Here is an 18,352-nt window from a genome sequence, read left to right as displayed (position 1 = left end):
TATTCCCTCTGTTTTTTCCATTTTCCTTCTTTTGATTCTGCAATTCAATCACATTTCTTTTAGCTTTGAATATAATTAGTTTTAAGGATTTAAACTCTTTTCAGTTCAGACCACTGATGTTTAATTCTATTTTTATGTTTGTATATTTTGGGATTTTTAAATGGTATTGGAATGCTTTTATTGCAAGCCTCTTTGTGTCTCCGTTGGAAAGAAAAAGTGGAGCATAAATAAACATTATTATTATTATTATTATTATTATTATTATTATTATTTTACTGACACAAAAACACAGTATGTCACAGCAAATGAGATTTATAGGCTGGATTTCGTATCACAAAATCACAAGTTGAACAGTCCCCAAGCATCTAGGACTGTGTGATGTATTTTCGAATGATGCATGCAGATCCAAGTAAGGTGGCCTTTGCAATTGACAGATCGTGATTTTGTCGATGCTTATTGTTTGCAAATGCCGGCTGAGATCTTTTGCCGATGACCACTGGGACCACCTGTACTGGTTTATGCCAGAGCCTTTGCAGTTCGATTTTGAGGTCCTGATAACGGCTGAGTTTTTCCTGTTGTTTTTCCTCAATGCGACTGTCACCCAGTATGGCAACATCAATAATCCAAACTTTTTCTTTTCCACATTCGTGATTTCTGGTGTATTGTGTTCCAAAACTTTGTCAGTCTGGATTCAAAAGTCCCATTATTATTATTTCCTTTTAAGAAGCTCAGCTGCAATGGGCACCACTCCCTAGCCCAATACATTGTGCAGCATTACTCCCTTTCCACCCTGCAGAACTACAATTCTCTTAGAAGGCAGCCTTTTCTAAATACTAGAGATCCCATGGTTACATAGGAAGCAGACAGGACAGTTTGCATGGGATGAAAAGCAGTGGTGGCAGGTTTTCAAAGCAGCAATAAATTGCAGCTGAACCCCACAAAGCGCTATTTTGGCAAACAGGAAGTGGCTGCTAAAAAGACTGCACTTTGCCTAAAGAAAGTACAGTATTTGCTGCAATTCATTTAGCCATTGACTTCTCTGCCATATTGGCATTCTGTCCATATTTATAGGATGCATATTGGCATTCTGTCCATAATTATAAGATTTATAGAATACTATCTCTATGACCCCAAAATATTTGGAAGGGGGGTTGCATTACGTTCAGCCGAAAGAAAAAGGTTTCTAACTTGCAAACAAGAGACACCCCTTTATAATAAGAAACGCTTGACAATACTATAAGGGATTTTTTAAAATAGCTTTTCATGAGCTCATCATGCATATTCTAATTTATTATTTATTTACTTTACTTGTATACCGCAGGTTCTCAGCCCAACAGGCGACTCAACGCGGTTTACAACAAGGATAAGCATCAATCAACGATATACAATTTAAAACCATAAAAGCATAATATACAATATTGACACAACAATAGACAACACAATGCATCTCATAACTAGAGTCGTGATCCAATCCGTCGTCCAAATTCATCCATATGCATGTCATTTTCTTAAATATTAACACAAAGTTTCATTTCCTTAAAATTATGACATAAAAATGACCACATATGCTAATTTATGCAAATCCCTTATAATAAGAGAAATCTGGAAACCCTATAAGGGAACATTTTCTGACCCTAAAAGATCCTTTTATGCTATGAAGGAAAACTTTCTGACCTTAAAACAAGAGAGATCCCATATAATAAGGGAAATGTGGAGACCCTATAAGAGAAAACTTTATGGTTCTAAATTAAAGGGGATCCCTTTAAATAAAGGAAAGGTAGCAACTCTATAAGGGCAAACTTTCTGATCGGAAAAGAAAAGACATCCCTTTAAATAAGGAAAACTCAGCAATGCTATAAAGGGATTACTTTTGGACCCTAAAACAAGAGGAATAGGTTTTCTGACCCTCAAATAAGAGATACCGAACAGCTCTAGAACTAAATTTTACTATGTATTGCAGATACTGATCAGGAAAATACATGGTAAAGCAAATTAGAAAACAATCCTTGAAGACTACTTCTTCCAAACATGTACCATATTATTGTGGGTTGTGCAATAATAAAGGTTAGTGCAATACTAAATCATAAGCCAACCCCTTAAGACTATTTCGTCCAAACATCCTTGTGGTTTTTGCAGTGATAAATGCTACTGCAACGCAAATTCATAAGCCAATCCCTTAAGACTGTATTTTCCATACATTTATACATTCATGTGGGTTCTGCAATGATAAAGGCTACTGCAATGCAAAAGTATAAGCCAAACCCTTAAGGGAATGTATTCCCAATGTTTCCCTCCTTGCTTTTTTGGCATTTGCAAGGTGCCCTTATGTTAAGGCAGGTGGCATCAGTCCCAGAGACAGTGAACTCCGATGAACTCAGTCTTGAGTTTCCAAAGCAGCTTGCTCACAAAAACAAAAACACATACAAGCCAAACACCATTGCCCTCCCCATACAATTCCCAGCTGGATCAGAAGCCCTGAAAAGCCGGCTTTTGGAAACACCACCCTATGCAAGTCTGTCCAACTACAAGGGATTTATGGGACGTCAGCCCTGGAAAACCTTGCAAACGTTGACTCAGAGCCGGCCTTGCGTTCAGCAGGGAAATGGTCTGAGTCATTTGTTTAATCTTCCTCCGTTCTCCCAAAGGCGTGTGCAATCTGTAGCAAGCCATGGCTGACTGATGGCAGCCAACCAGGGGACGTTTTTGGAAATATTTGTTCATGGCATCCTTTCTTCTGAGGCTGAGAGAATGTGACTCACTCAAGCTTATCTTTCTATGACTGAGATTCAGCTTAGGGATGCCATGAGGTGGGAAGGCACAAAACAACAACAACTTTCTTCAATGTAAATATTATTTACTTCACCTTCAACTCATCACCATCATGGCCATAATAAGTGGTGAAAAGCTATATACACATTTTGGGACACTCTTTACGCATAGATCCATGTATATATAAGTGTGCTTTTGTATGCATATGTGTATAAGTCCTGTATATATATGTATATGTGTATAAGTCCTGTCTGTATGTTTTTATGTATGTATGTATATGTATTTAAGTCCTGTATGTGTGTATATGTATATATGTGCATAAGTCCTGTGCATGTATATATGTAAGTCCTGTATGTATGCATATGTATATATGTGTATAAGTCCCGTATGTATGTATATAAGTCCTGTATGTGTGTATATGTATATATGTGCATAAGTCCTGTGCGTGTATATATGTAAGTCCTGTATGTGTGTATATGTATATATGTGCATAAGTCCTGTGCGGGTATATATGTAAGTCCTGTATGTGTGTATATGTATATATGTGTATAAGTCCTATATGTATGCATATATATGTGTATAAGTCCTGTATATATGCATATGTGTATATGTTTATATTGTGTGTGGACAAATTACTCTGCAGGCAGTCCTCGAGTTACAAAAATCCAACTTACAAATGACTCCTAGTGAAGACCACAGGAAGTGAGAGAAATCTGCCCCACTCCTGGAAGCATTATTACCATGGGGAAAAGGGGTCTCCACTGAAGCTTTATCCCCAATCCTTGTTTCCAATTTCCATTCCAAATCCAATTCACACAGGGGCAGAAAGTGAGCTGCAATCTCTTGAAAAGCAGCACAGACAGCAACACAAACACTACCAAGTGTGTGTGTGTGTGTGGGGGGGGGGTTAATCTTTTCCTATGCAATCCAAAACACACACACGTGCACACACACACACACACACATATTCCAACTTACAAACAAATCCAACTGCCTCTGTGTGTGTGTATTTAAGTCATCTGTGTTCTATTGTATGTGTGTCATTATATATATATATATATATATACACACACACACACACACACATACATAGATATATACACATATATACATAAAGACCCAAACACACACACACACACATATATATGCACAGAGAGTCTGTATTCGGCCACCAATAATTTCCCCCAAAGCTAAAAAAACCCCAGGTTTTAATCCCATCTGGTTTTTTATTCTCCATTAAATCGCCTTCCTGGGTTGCGGTGAGTTTTCCAGGCTGTATGGTCATGTTCCAGAAGCATTCCCCCCTGACGTTTTGGCCACATCTATGGCAGGCATCCTCAGAGGTGGCGAGGTTTGTTGGAAACCAGGCAAGTGGAGTTTATATATCTATGGAATAATGTCCAGGGTGGGAGAAAGAACTCTTGTCTGTTTGAGGCAAGCATGAATGTTGCAACTGATCACCATGATTAGCAGAAATCAGCCAAACTTTGAAACTTTATATATCTGTGGAATGCCCAGGGTCAGGGAAAGAACTTATGTCTGTTTGAGGCAAGAATGAATGTTGTAACTGGCCAGCTTGATTAGCATTGAACAGCCTTGCAGAATCAAAGCTTGGCTGCTTACTTTAATCGTGGTGATCAATTGCAACATTCACGCTTGCCTCAAACAGACAATGTTGCAATTGGCCACCTTGATTAGAACTGAATAGCCTTGCAGCTTCAAAGCTTGGCTGCTTACTTTAATCATGGTGATCAATTGCAACATTCACGCTTGCCTCAAACAGACAATGTTGCAATTGGCCACCTTGATTAGAACTGAATAGCCTTGCAGCTTCAAAGCTTGGCTGCTTACTTTAATCATGGTGATCAATTGCAACATTCACGCTTGCCTCAAACAGACAATGTTGCAATTGGCCAGCTTGATAAGCATTGAACAGCTTTGCAGCTTCAAAGTTTGGCTGCTGACTTTAATCATGGTGATCAATTGCAACATTCACGCTTGCCTCAAACAGACAATCTTGCAATTGGCCAGCTTGATTAGCATTGAACAGCCTTGCAGCTTCAAAGCTTGGCTGCTTCCTGCGAATCATGGTGATCAATTGCAACATTCACGCTTGCCTCAAACAGACAATCTTGCAATTGGCCAGCTTGATTAGCATTGAACAGCCTTGCAGCTTCAAAGCTTGGCTGCTTCCTGCGAATCATGGTGATCAATTGCAACATTCACGCTTGCCTCAAACAGACAATGTTGCAATTGGCCACCTTGATTAGCATTGAACAGCCTTGCAGCTTCAAAGCTTGGCTGCTTCCTGCTAATCATGGTGATCAATTGCAACATTCACACTGTCCTCAAACAGACAAGAGTCCTTTCTCTCACCCTGGACATTACACAAATATACAAACCTCACTTGCCTTGTTTCCAACACACCTCCCAACCTCTGGGGATGCCTGCCATAGATGTGGGCGAAGCGTCAGGAGAGAATGCTTCTGGAACGTGGCCAGACAGACCGGAAAATTCACAGCAATCCAGTGATTCTGGCCATGAAAGCCTTTTGACAATTCAGCATCCCTTTAAAAGAAAGGCCTGGATCTTTCAAATTGTCCTTTTTCAAAGAGCGAGGCGCTTTGAATCTTTATTTTGGAGCAAAAAAGAGTTGAGAAAGAGGAATAAAAGAAATGTATAAGAAGAAGTAGTTAGAATTGCCCGAAACCTTTGGAAAAAGAGGAGGCCAGGGCTTGGAAGGCATGGGGAGACCCATTGAAAACCCAGTTTTGGAGATTAACAAACCAAGAAGGAATTATTAATGAGCCAAAGCTGAGTCATAACAAGCAGAAATGATAACAACCTGCCATAAATTAGTCCTATTAGGCAACAATGACAAACCAGAACATTGAAGAGAGAAGCCACATCTTAAGAATTATAGTAATAACAATAATAGTAATAGGTTCTTGTAGGTTTTTTCGGGCTATAGGGCCATGTTCTAGAGGCATTTCTCCTGACGTTTCACCTGCATCTATGGCAAGCATCCTCAGAGGTAGTGAGGTCTGTTGGAAGTAGGAAAACTGGGTTTATATATCTGTGGAATGGCTGGGGTGGGGCAAAGAGCTCTTCTCTGCTGGAGCTAGGTGTGAATGTTTCAGCTGATCACCTTCATTAGCATTTGAAGGCCTGGCTGAGCCTGGGAAAACCTTTTGTTGAGAGGTGTTAAGATGTGTCTGGTTGTTTCCTCTCTGCTGTTGTAATTTTAGAGTTTTTTAATACTGGCAGCCAGATTTTGTTCATTTTCATGGTCTCTTCCTTTCTGTTGAAATTGTCCACATGCTTGTGGATTTCAATGGCTTCTCTGACATGGTGGTTGTTGGTGTGGTCCAGCATTTCTGTGTTCTGTGGACAATTTCAACAGAAAGGAAGAGACCATGAAAATGAACAAAATCTGGCTGCCAGTATTAAAAAACTCAAAAATTACAACAGCAAAACAGCAGAGAGGAAACAACCAGGCACATCTTAACACCTCTCAACAAAAGGTTTTCCCAGGCTCAGCCAGGCCTTCAAATGCTAATGAAGGTGATCAGCTGAAACATTCACACCTAGCTCCAGCAGAGAAGAGCTCCTTGCCCCACCCCAGCCATTCCACAGATATATAAACCCATTGTCCTAATTCCAACAGACCTCACTACCTCTGAGGATGCTTGCCATAGATGCAGGCGAAACGTCAGGAGAAAATGCCTCTAGAACATGGCCATATAGCCCGAAAAAACCTACAACAACACAGTGATTTCAGCCATGAAAGCCTTCGACAATACAATAATAGTCATAGTGATAATAATTGTAGTAATTATAATGATAGTAATAATGATGATAATGTTATGGAAGAAGAGGGGGGAAGCCTTGAGGAATTGGCCTAGTTATGAAAGGAAGTGGAGGGAATGGTCCTAAGTGAGCCTAAGGGGCTTGAGAGCAGGCCTTTGTGGATCCCGGGGCTCTGCTGGCCTCCCGCCCGCCTTCCCCTTACCCAAAAGGGCGCAGGAGCTCCATCTGGGCCTCTGCACAGCCGCTCCAGGAGGTCCATGAGGGAAGCCGGCGCCGAGGAGAAGGACGTGGAGGCGGCTCTCGCTGCCCCGCCTGGCCGGCCGAGGGGAGGAAGGAAGGAGGGGCCCGAGCCGGCAAAAAGGCGGGCCTTCGCGCTCAAGCCGAGCCCCGGGCTCGAGTGATTGGGCGGCCGACGCCGGCGGGGAGGGGCCTAGGAAAGGGCGGGGACTGAAGGGGAGAGGCAGGCCGCGGCCTCCCTTCCCTCAGGCCTCTTTTCTCAGGGATGGCGGAAGGGGTAAAGCCTGAAGGATAACTATAACTCTATATCTACATCTGTTAAGAGATTACACACAAAGATATGTATATGTGTATATGGTATGTGATGTTTACATATGAGGCATTGAATTTGCCATTGATTATATTGTGAGCCCCAGAGGAGAGAAAAACAGTATATAAATGCTATCTCTATAGATATATAGATGTATGTGTATATATGTGTGTGTATAGTGTGTGTATGTATACATTACATATATTACCTAATGTACATATAGTAATATATATTACTATATATAGTTTTGTGTGTATATAAAGTTAACCTTCATGACCATAGTAATATATAATTTTATATATATATATATATATATATAGGTTGACAGATGGTGGAAACAGAAGAACGGCCTGCCTCAGGGGAGTGTGCTCGCTCCATCCATGTTCAACATCTACACAAATGACCAGCCACTGTCAGAAGGGACAGAGAGTTTCATCTATGCTGATGATCGTGCCATTACTGCTCAAGCAGGGAGCTTTGAGTTGGTAGAACATAAGCTTTCCGAAGCTCTAGGTGCTCTTACTGCCTATTACAGGGAAAACCAGCTGATCCCTAATCCATCTAAAACACAGACATGTGCCTTTCACCTTAAGAACAGACAAGCATCCCGAGCTCTGAGGATTACCTGGGAAGGAATCCCACTGGAGCATTGCAGCGCACCCAAATACCTGGGACTCACTCTGGACCGTGCTCTGACCTACAAGAAGCACTGCCAGCTTGTCAACTATACAGATACACTAATAGTTATGGATATGTTATATAAAAACACAAAGGTGGAACAATGCCTTGGAGTACAGTGGACGCTTTTAAACAGGCTGGATGGCCATCTGTTGGGGGGGCTTTGATTGTGCTTTTCCTGTATAAAGGCAGAAGGGAGTTGAACTAAATGGACCTTGGGAGTCCCTTCCAACTCTGTTATTCTATTAGTCTATGAAACCCCACCACGGCAGAAGATATATGTGTGTGTGTGTGTGGGTGTGTATGTATGTGTATGTGTATATATATATATATATATATATATATATGGGAATATTGTTTTCATTCATTCGTTACAGAGGATGGTGTCGATTTTTACCGGCTCCAAAGGGTTTGCTTTGGAGTCAAAATTCTCCAAAAACATCTCCAGTCCCAGATTTTCTCTTTGCCAGGAAAAACCAAGCTCTTGGAATAAGTGCAAAAACTATAAATAAGCTTTGAATCTGCAGCAAAAAGGACCCATTTTATGATTCCCAGTCCTAAAGCTCCCAATTTGGTGATGTAGTTGGAATGTTTTGTCCTGTTTTGGTGGTCGTCCCATCTCATAAAACTGGAAGGAAATATCCTACCATGAATGGGATACTTCCTAAAAGAATAGAAAGAAATGGGTGGAGGTACACAAAACTATTAACATCTTGGCATAGAACTAATACTGAGTAGGGGTTTCCTACTCAAATAGATTGGAAACAGAGTGAATAAACTCCTTCACATTGAGCATGATTAGTAGATCGGACTCACTGCCACAAGATATACAAACATCAACATAGTTTACTGATTATTAGAGTTCAGTCTGACAAGTGTTTTGGACTTCAGTTCCCATTACTCTTGAGTTTTGCCCAGGATGCTGGGACTTAGAGTCCAAAACATCTGAAGGACCAAAATTTGAGAACCATCAGATTTGACAAAGTCATGGATGAGAGCTTCTGGAGCAATCGATTTTATTGTTTTTGTATTGCATTTTCAGGCTTCTATGCAGTACTGTTTTTAAGGGAGCATTGGTTTTAAGGGTTTCAACTGTTTATTTTTGTAACACTGTATTTATTCTTATGTTAATGTTTGTATATTTTCAGGTTTTTAATTGTATAGCATTGGTTTCCACTGTGAGCTGCTTTGTGTGTCTTTTGTAGAGAAAAAAAGCAGGCTATAAATATATTTAATATTATTATTATTTTCCAGGAAGGGCTCTGGTTGTCCTCGAAAGCAGAGGATCAAGGCCAATAATAAAGCAGAAAAACAAGGAAGGGGAGATTTCTCTCCTTTTCCCCCAACTGTGATGTAGTGTGTGTCAGGAGCCCCCAGTGGCGTGACAGGTCGGAGGTTTGAATCTGGGGAGAGCACGGATGAGCTCCCTCTGTCAGCTCTGGCTCCTCATGCAGGGACATGAGAGAAGCTTCCCACAAGGATGGTAAAACATCAAAACATCTGGGCATCCCCTGGGCAACGTCCTTGCAAACAGCCAATTATCTCACACCAGAAGTGACTTGCAGTTTCTCAAGTCGCTCCTCACACAGACACAAAACAAATCCTTGGACTGTGCTTTGACTGACAAGAAGCACTGCTTGAGTATCAAACAAAAAGTGGGTGCTAGAAATAATATCATAGGAAAGCTGACTGGCACAACCTGGGGAACAGAAGCGACTCAAGTCGCAGTTTCTCAAGTCTCCCGTCACACACACGCACACACAAAAGAACAACCACTAACAATGGAATTGGATAATAACAATAACAATAATAATAACTGGGTGCAGTGCCTAAAGACCTTGGCCTACACTTAAACACAATTGGCGCTGACAAAATTACCATCTGCCCGCTGCAGAAGACCACCTTACTGGGATCTGCATGCATTATTCACCGATACATCACACAATCCTAGACACTTGGGAAGGTTCCGACATGTGATCCAATACAACAGCCAGCAGAGTGATCTTGTCTGCTGTGGACTCATCTTGTTGTGTTTCAAATAATAATAATAATTTGGCACCACTTTCACTGCCATGACTCAATGCTATGAAATGCCGAGACCTGTGATTTGGAGAGGCACCAGCTCTCTTTGATGATGACTGTTATAACTGCACTAAACTGAATTATATGAAACTGACTATATAATGCAGTTTCAAACCGCATTATAGGGAAGTTAGAGCCAACTTAAGTCAACATGCAATGCAAGGCCTGCTTTCCTTTTCGCGCACACACTTATACAATCACAAATGTCCTAACTACATACTTCATTGCCCTCTAGCGTCTAAAATACAAAATACCTGCTGGTTGACTCTTGCTACTGCAATAAGCATAGATAAAGGTTAATCATTTGCCCTGCTTCCAAAGAAGTAAGGGCTCTGCTGCTTTCTTGTTCCACCTGGAAGCAAAACCAATGGTCCAGGCAGAGCAGGATGTCCTCTCCAAACTTTTGAACTGGTTTTAATAGGAATAAAATTTTAACAGACTGGTTGTGTGTCAACCAGTCTGTTAAACTGGTTGCCATACAACAAACAAGGAAGGCCCTTGTTCTCCATCTTCATGGCTATTTATTTATTGTGTCAGAAGTGAATTAAGGGTACATAGCTATGATTCTGCACCTTGTTGACAGGAAGCTTCACTTTGGAGGGTTTTGTGTGTGTGTGTGTCAGAAACAACTTGAGAATCTGCAAGTTGCTTCTGGTGTGAATTGGCCGTCTGCAAGGACATTGCCCAGGGGACGCCCGGATGTTTTGATGTTTTACCATCCTTGTGGGAGGCTTCTCTCATGTCACCACATGAGGAGCTGGAGCTGACAGAGGGACCTCATCTGTGCTCTCTCTAGATTCGAACCTACGACTTGTCTGGGAGTGGAAATCCCATATCGAATAAATGGCAAGCTCTTTAACCCCCACAAGTTGAAAGCCAAAGATAAGGTCATAGCAACTTCCGTGATAGGACTCCCAATGCGTTGCCAATTTCATACTGTTCTTCTTTAGATCAGGCATGGGCAAACTTCGGCCCTCCAGGTGTTTTGGACTTCAACTCCCACAATTCCTAACCTGGCCTGTCGGGGCCAGACAAAAGTGTTAATTCAAGAAACAGAACAATAACTCAGACCGGGCTGGAGAGCCTGAAGCTATTGCCGGGTCATTTGGCAAACACCAGCCATTCTTAATCCAGTCAACTAGACATTTTCTCATTGTTTCCCTGTTGCCCACCTCCCTTCTCATTGGCTGGGCGGCCAAAAGCTGGGCCAGGGCCCTCATTGGATCTCCTCCTGACTTGCTGACATCACAGCCAATCATAACAAAACCAACTTGAGGGGGCGGTATGGGAACTTTTGAATCTGAAGGCTATAAATATTGTGTTTTTCTGCCCAGTGGGTTATGTCGGCTTCTGGGCAGATTACTGCGGTCGTCATCCGTTCCAGCTGGAATGAAATAAACATTTTGGTGGCTTTCCTTCAATTTGATGAGACTTTATTTTGGGAAAAATTAGGGAAAAATCTTCTTTAGTGCTTGCTTTAGACAGATTAGAGAGATGGGCCAAAACTAACAAAATGAAGTTCAACAGTGACAAATGCAAGATACTCCACTTTGGCAGGAAGAACGAAATGCAAAGATACAAAGATCTTGGAGTCCTCGTGGACAACAAGTTAAACATGAGCCAACAATGTGATGTGGCGGCAAAAAAAAGCCAATGGGATTTTGGCCTGCATCAATAGGAGCATAGTGTCTAGATCTAGGGAAGTAATGCTACCCTTCTATTCCACTTTGGTTAGACCACACCTGGAATATTGTGTCCAATTCTGGGCACCACAATTCAAGAGAGATATTGACAAGCTGGAATACATCCAGAGGAAGGCGACTAAAATGATCAAGGGTCTGGAGAACAAGCCCTATGAGGAGCGGCTTAAGGAGCTGGGCATGTTTAGCCTGAAGAAGAGAAGGCTGAGAGGAGATATGATAGCCATGTATAAATATGTGAGAGGAAGCCACAGGGAGGAGGGAGCAAGCTTGTTTTCTGCTTCCTTGGAGACTAGGACGCGGAACAATGGCTTCAAACTACAAGAGAGGAGATTCCATCTGAACACGAGGAAGAACTTCCTGACTGTGAGAGCCGTTCAGCAGTGGAACTCTCTGCCCCGGAGTTTGGTGGAGGCTCCTTCTTTAGAAGCTTTTAAACAGAGGCTGGATGGCCATCTGTCAGGGGTGATTTGAATGCAATATTCCTGCTTCTTGGCAGGGGGTTGGATTGGATGGCTCATGAGGTCTCTTCCAACTCTTTGATTCTATGATTCTGCGCTGTCTCGCGAGGTGTTCTGGATCCTCTTTTTGGGTCCGGCCAGTGTCTACCTAGGCACGGCCCCCCAAATTCATGTTCGACATCAACCCAACACTTGGAGCCATGAAACACATTAGACCTCTTGTGGATTTATGGCAAAGCCAGGGTTTTCTTAGACAAGGAATCATCAGAGTTGGTTTTGCTCGTTCCTTGCTCTGAAATACACTACCGTGTGCCCATTGGCAGCCTCCCCTCCAAGTATAGAGCAGGGCTGATCCTAGGTAGCTTCCAAGATAAGATGAAAATAAAGTTTGTAGGTTTTAAAATTGACATTTGGATTATTTATAAGTGAGCCAGGATTGTGAGCAACTCAAAGCCAGGGGTTGCAAAAGTTGCTTTTGGGAGATTTCAGCTCCATTAACCACTTCCCAGATTTTTATTTTGGACTACAACTCCCAGAATCCCCCAGTTTGGAGTTAATACTCAGAAGCCACACTCAGAAAAAAGTAACTTCCCAGGCCTATATTAGCATTCACTACTTGAGTCACCAGCATTCTATTAAGGACTGCGGAAAAGAAAGGGTTAACAATTTATAGAGCCCTGATTGGCTGAAAGATTACCCAATGGAGAGCAGAAGGCGGAGACACTCCTGCGAGAGGAGTTTTCAAATGTCTTTATCTCCTATTGCGCGTGCGCACTTTCGCCCACTGAGGTTGCCGAGCAGCCGGATTGTTTATATCCGGGCATTTTCCACGCTCCTCGCCTCCTTCCGCCTTCTCTTGCCTCTCCCAAGATGGCCACCATAACAGAACTCAAAGCAGGTACATTGCTTTGTTGAATGTCTATATGGCTTCGTAGAATGTCTGTCTGCTACACCAGCTATTCAAACCTTTTTTTTACTTATTTGCCCTTGGATTTTGAGGCTTTAATTAATGCAATTGATTTTAATTAATATAATTTCTGTTTTTTTCTCCTCCAGGAACACTACAAAGCTGAGAAATTGGGGGGGGGGGGTAATATATTCATTATTTTGGCTCTTTCTGACCTTCCTTCATTTCTCTCTTTCTAGCCTTCCTTCCTCTCTTTCTATCCCTTCCTTCTTTCCTGTTACTAACAATCCTTCATTTCTCTTTCTATCCTTTCATTACTCTTTCTAACCATTCTTCTTTCCTCTTTCTAACCCTTCATTTCTCTCTATCCCTTCTTTCCTCTTTCAATCCTTCCTTCCTCTCGTAATAGCCTTTCTTCTTTCCTCTCTGTCTATCCTTCCTTCCTCTTTCTATTCTTCTTTCCTCTCTCTAACCTTTCTTCATTTCTCTATCCTTTCTTTCTTCTTTCTAGCCTTCCTTCCTCTCTATTCTTCTTTACTTCCTTTTTCTATCCTTCCTTCCTCTCTTTCTAGCCTTCCCTTCTCTCTTTCTATACCTGTGTTCTTTCCGCTTTCTAACCGTTCTTCATTCCTTTCTATCCATTCTTTCTTCTTTCTAGCCTTCCTTGTATCCTTCTTTCCTTCCTCTCTTTCTATCCTTCCTTCCTTTCTAGCCTTCCCTTCTCTCTTTCTGTATTTTTTCTTTCCCTTTTCTAACCTTTCTTCATTCCTCCCTTTCTATCTCTTGTTTCCTCTTTTTATCCTTCCTCTTTATATCCTTCTTTCCTTCTTCTTTCTGTCCTTCCTCCTTTGGTTCCTTCCTTCCTCTTTCTATCCTTCCTGTCTTTCTAGCCTTCCTTCCCTCCTCTCTTTCTGTATTTTTTCTTTCCCTTTTCTAACCTTTCTTCATTCCTTCCTTTCTATCTCTTGTTTCCTCTTTTTATCCTTCCTCTTTATATCCTTCTTTCCTTCTTCTTTCTGTTCTTCCTCCTTTGGTTCCTTCCTTTCTCTTTCTATCCTTCCTGTCTTTCTATCCTTCCTTCCTTCCTTCCTCTCTTTCTATCCCTTCCTTCTTTCCTGTTACTAACCTCCCCTCATTTCTCTCTTTCTATCCCTTCTTTCCTCTTTCTATCGTTCCTCTCGTAATAGCCTTCCTTCTTCCCCCCCTTTCTATTCTTCCTTCCTCTTTCTAGCTTTCCTTTCTTTCTTTCTATCCCTTTGTTCTTTCCTCTCTCGAACCTTTCTTCATTTCCTCTCTTTCTATCCTTTCTTTCTTCTTTCTATCCTTCCTTCCTCTCTTCTTCTTTCCTTCCTTTTTCTATCCTTCCTCTCTTTCTAGCCTTCCCTCCTCTCTTTCTCTCCCTATGTTATTTCCTCTTTCTAACCGTTCTTCATTCCTTTCTATCCATTCTTTCTTCTTTCTGTCGTTCCTTCTTCTGTATCCTTTCCTTCCTCTCTATCCTTCCTTCCTTCCTCTTTCTAGCGTTCCCTCCTCTCTTTCTGTCTTTGTTCTTTCCTTTTTCTAACCTTTCTTCATTCCTCCCTTTCTATCTCTTCTTTCCTCTTTCTATCCTTCCTCTTTATATCCTTCTTTCCTTCCTCTTTCTGTCCTTCCTTCTTTGGTTCCTTCCTTCCTCTCTTTCTATCCTTTCTCTCTTTTCTTCCTCTCTAGCCTTCCTTCCTCTCTTTCTATCCCTTCCTTCTTTCCTCTTTTCAACCTTTCTTAATTCCTCTCTTTATATACCTTCTTTCCTCTTTCTAGCCTTCCTCTTTTTCTAGCCTTCCTTCCTCTCTTTCTAGGTTTCTTCCTCTCTTTCTATCCCTTCTTTCTTCTTTCTATTCTTCCTCTCTTTCCAGCCTTCCTTCTTAGCTGTTCTTCTAAAGGACAGGCCTGGCTCTGGAGCCAAACCACCAAAACCCACAAAGCTCACTTATTGCTTATTTATTGATATAATTGGGGAGGACCCCAGGATTCTGGGAGACACAGTCTTGCTGCTCTCTCACTCTTTTCCTTCCTTCCTTCCTTCCTTCCTTCCTTCCTTCCTATTCATAATTCATAAGGTCCTGTTTGGTGAGAGGACAGGACCTCCAAACTTGGCACCCCATTGTTTTGAGATGATAAATGTGATGAATCTGTGTGATGATGGTGATGTTGCCTGTGGATGATGGGGTCTCTGTGGCATTTCTGCAGCTCTAAAGGAGGCGCTGGAGAAGCGCGGGGCCCTGGGTGCGGTCAAGGCCAGACTGCGGGCTGAAGTCTTCTCTGCACTGGACGACCAGACCCTGGACCGGCCCACTTTGACCCGGGAGAACCTCCTCATCAACGAACTCATCCGCGAATACCTGGAGTTCAACCAGTACAGATATGCCGCCTCTGTCCTCATTGCTGGTGAGCATTCCCTCTCTCTCCAGAGGGTCTTCTTATTACATCATGTAACATAGTTTTTGTTCCTGGGTTATGTTGTTGTTCATTCGTTCAGTTGTTTCCGACTCTTCATGACTTCATGGACCAGTCCACGCCAGAGCTCCCTGTCACCACCCCCACCTCCTTCAAGGTCAATCCGGGGTTATAAATGTCATTATTTCCTAATTGGTTTTATCATAAAAACATGGGAAACGTTTATTAAACTGCAAACACTTTGTCTTTGTGGGAGGGACATCTTGCAGCAGCATATTTTGCAATAGTTTTTCAGTGAATATCTAAATCAATTCAACCTAGTTTGTGGCAGCCACAAAAACGACATTTCTGGAGTATAACAACTACATTCAAATACGGTCTGCACAATTAAATTTTCAAACCAGGAACAGGATTTTTTTGGTCAAATTTTGTAACATAGTATTATTGTTATAAATAATAACAATATAATAATAATAATAACAACAACAGAATCTAGTCCAACTTCCTTCTGCCATGCTGGAAAAGCACCATCAAGTTCAAAGGGTGCCATGTTATAATAATTATTATTATTAACAATAATTCACAGGGTGCCATAGTAATATTAATAACAACAACAGCTCACTGGATACCGTATTATTAATAATTATGAATTACAAACAGGGTTTTATATATTTGGTGGGGTTATTAATAGCTCACAGGGTGCCATATTATTATTATTATTATTATTATTATTATTATTGCACAGGGTGCCATATTATTATTATCTCACAGAGTGCCATATTATTCTTACTATTGTTATTATTATCTCACAGAGTGCCATATTATTGTTATTATTGTTATTATTCTTAACTCATAGGGTGCCTTATTATTATTAACTCACAGGGTGCCATATTATTGACAATAATAACTCACAGGGTGTGTGCCATTGTAATAATAATAATAATAATAATAATAATAATAATAATAATTGTAGCCTGCTTTTTCCCTGCCTCAGAGCAGCTAACATTTAAAGCCACAACAACATGGAAACTAAAACCTAGCACATATAAATATAATGGAAATATTTTTTAAAATACATAGTTAAAATGAAGTAACAAATCCAAATGGTTTCTTGTTAGTTGAGGGGTGCATCTTCTACACTGTCGAATCAATGCATATTGCGATATTTTATGGTGTTGTGTTTCAGGTGTGCCCTGTCTTGAGCTGTGAGCAGAGGCAGGTAAGAAATACATTATTATTATTAAATATGAACATTTTCCCTTTCAGAATCTGGCCAACCAGAGGTTCCCTTGGACCGAGAGTTTCTAGTGAAAGAACTCAATATTGTTGAAGATCCCAGCAGCCGAGCAGTGTGAGGATTGGCAGTTTCTCATTAAATCCTATGGGTTTTTAATGTCTAATTAAATGCAAGCAAGAAGCTCCTAAATAATGTCTGCCCAGGGCATTGGAAATGATCTTTGCCTTTTGAGACTTAGAAAGCAAATGCCTCTTCATCCATAGACTAAAATTTGGGGAAAGTGCTGGGCTTCCAGTAGCTAGAGCTTGATGATGATGATGATGATTTACCCCTTTCCTCTCTTAAATGAGACTCTAAACAGTCTACCAACAGAAAGACCTGTAAAGTCAATGCCTCTTCATCCATAGGCCTAAGTTTTGGGAAATTACTGGAACTCTAGTAGCTGGAACTGAAATAATAATAATAATAATAATAATACGTTCTTTCTGTGGTCTTTTCTCTTTCTTCCAGGCCACTGTTATATGGAATTATCACCCGGCTGTTACAGAGTAATGAAGAAAAGGATACCTTTCCAAAAGCATCGACTTCACAGTTTTCAAAGTGGAACCTTAGCAAACCAATGGGTAATGTTTTGTCATATGTATCTAAAGAGAGAGCCTTTAATTGGGAAGAAAATAAGAAATTGTTGAAATAATATCAGAATTCGTTGCCTGCAGGGAGTTGGATACTCTATAATAATAATAATAGCAGCTCACTCTTTTCCACTGCCTGCAGGGAGTAGGAAACTCTATAACAATAATATATTTTATTTGTTACCTACCTTCCCTATATTTCCCTGTACACTTATGGTTTCTCTTGATGTCCAAACAAATATAGTGTGTATATGTGTGTGTGTGTTTGTGTATATATGATATTCTTAGCCACTTTGAGTCTCACTTGAAAAAGAAAAAAGTGGGATATAAATACATATCTACATATATGCTGTACATATGAATGAATCCACCCCAATGGCGTTTTACTTTCTTTTCAGGGTCCGTTTTGGGGGCAGAGCATCCTGGGGCCGGACTGAGGGTCAGGGATCCCTTGCCTAAAGATCTAAAGAGAGGAAACCAACAGGAGCAGCTATGACCTAAATAAGGTTTCTGTGGCCATCCAGTTTGGAGAAAGGAGGGGTCAGGGCCATTTTAAGACCTTGCATTAAATAAAAATGAAAACACCAAACTGCTTTCTGGTGAGGCTGACTTGTTGGGACCTCTCCCTTTCCTTATCAATAGTAATAATACATCACACAGTCCTAAGCACTTGGGAAGTGTTTGACTTGTGATTTTGTGGTATGAAATCCAGCATGTACATTTCATTTGCTGTGTCAGTATAATAATAATAATAATAATAATAATAATAATAATAATGTTTATTATTGTTGTATATTATATTACTGCTACTTTATTGTTTTTATATATTATTGTTATATTATATATTACCATATTATTATGTGATTTTCTATAAAGGTTTCCCCTGACATTAAGTCTAGTTGTGTCTAACTCTGGGACATGGTGCTCATCTTTATTTCTAAGCCATAGAGTCAGTGTTGTCCATAGACACCTCCAAGGTCATGTGGCCAGCATGACTGGTCATGTGGCCAGCATCACCATGGAGCACCGTTATCTTCGTGACAAGGCGGTACCTATTGATCTTCTCACATTTGCATGTTTTCAAACTGCTAGG

The 18,352-nt window shown here is 41.0% G+C and overlaps 2 protein-coding genes across 2 annotated transcripts in view; one reads left to right on the top strand and one right to left on the bottom strand.

Annotated features, from left to right (window-relative positions):
- Nucleotides 1–6,926, bottom strand: part of LOC137097870 (multidrug resistance-associated protein 1-like) — a 74,557-nt gene extending 67,631 nt beyond the window's left edge. The window contains exon 1 of the mRNA XM_067473164.1: nucleotides 6,782–6,926. Coding sequence (XP_067329265.1) covers nucleotides 6,782–6,838 — 57 coding nt within the window. The 5' untranslated portion in view covers nucleotides 6,839–6,926. The remainder of the gene's footprint in view (nucleotides 1–6,781) is intronic.
- Nucleotides 6,927–12,826: 5,900 nt separating this feature from the next.
- On the top strand, nucleotides 12,827–17,848 carry LOC137094828 (centrosomal protein 20-like). The gene is made up of 5 exons (XM_067460705.1): nucleotides 12,827–12,945; nucleotides 15,184–15,381; nucleotides 16,657–16,741; nucleotides 17,138–17,250; nucleotides 17,658–17,848. Exons 1-5 carry the CDS (start codon nucleotides 12,918–12,920, stop codon nucleotides 17,753–17,755), a joined length of 522 nt encoding a protein of 173 aa, XP_067316806.1. The 5' UTR covers nucleotides 12,827–12,917; the 3' UTR covers nucleotides 17,756–17,848.
- The last annotated feature ends 504 nt before the right edge of the window (nucleotides 17,849–18,352 follow it).

The sequence above is a fragment of the Anolis sagrei genome, chromosome X, assembly GCF_037176765.1.
Source record: "Anolis sagrei isolate rAnoSag1 chromosome X, rAnoSag1.mat, whole genome shotgun sequence".
NCBI classification, from domain to species: domain Eukaryota; kingdom Metazoa; phylum Chordata; class Lepidosauria; order Squamata; family Dactyloidae; genus Anolis; species Anolis sagrei.
Note: the sequence above shows the minus strand (reverse complement) of the source record. Positions and strands in the feature narration are given on the sequence as shown.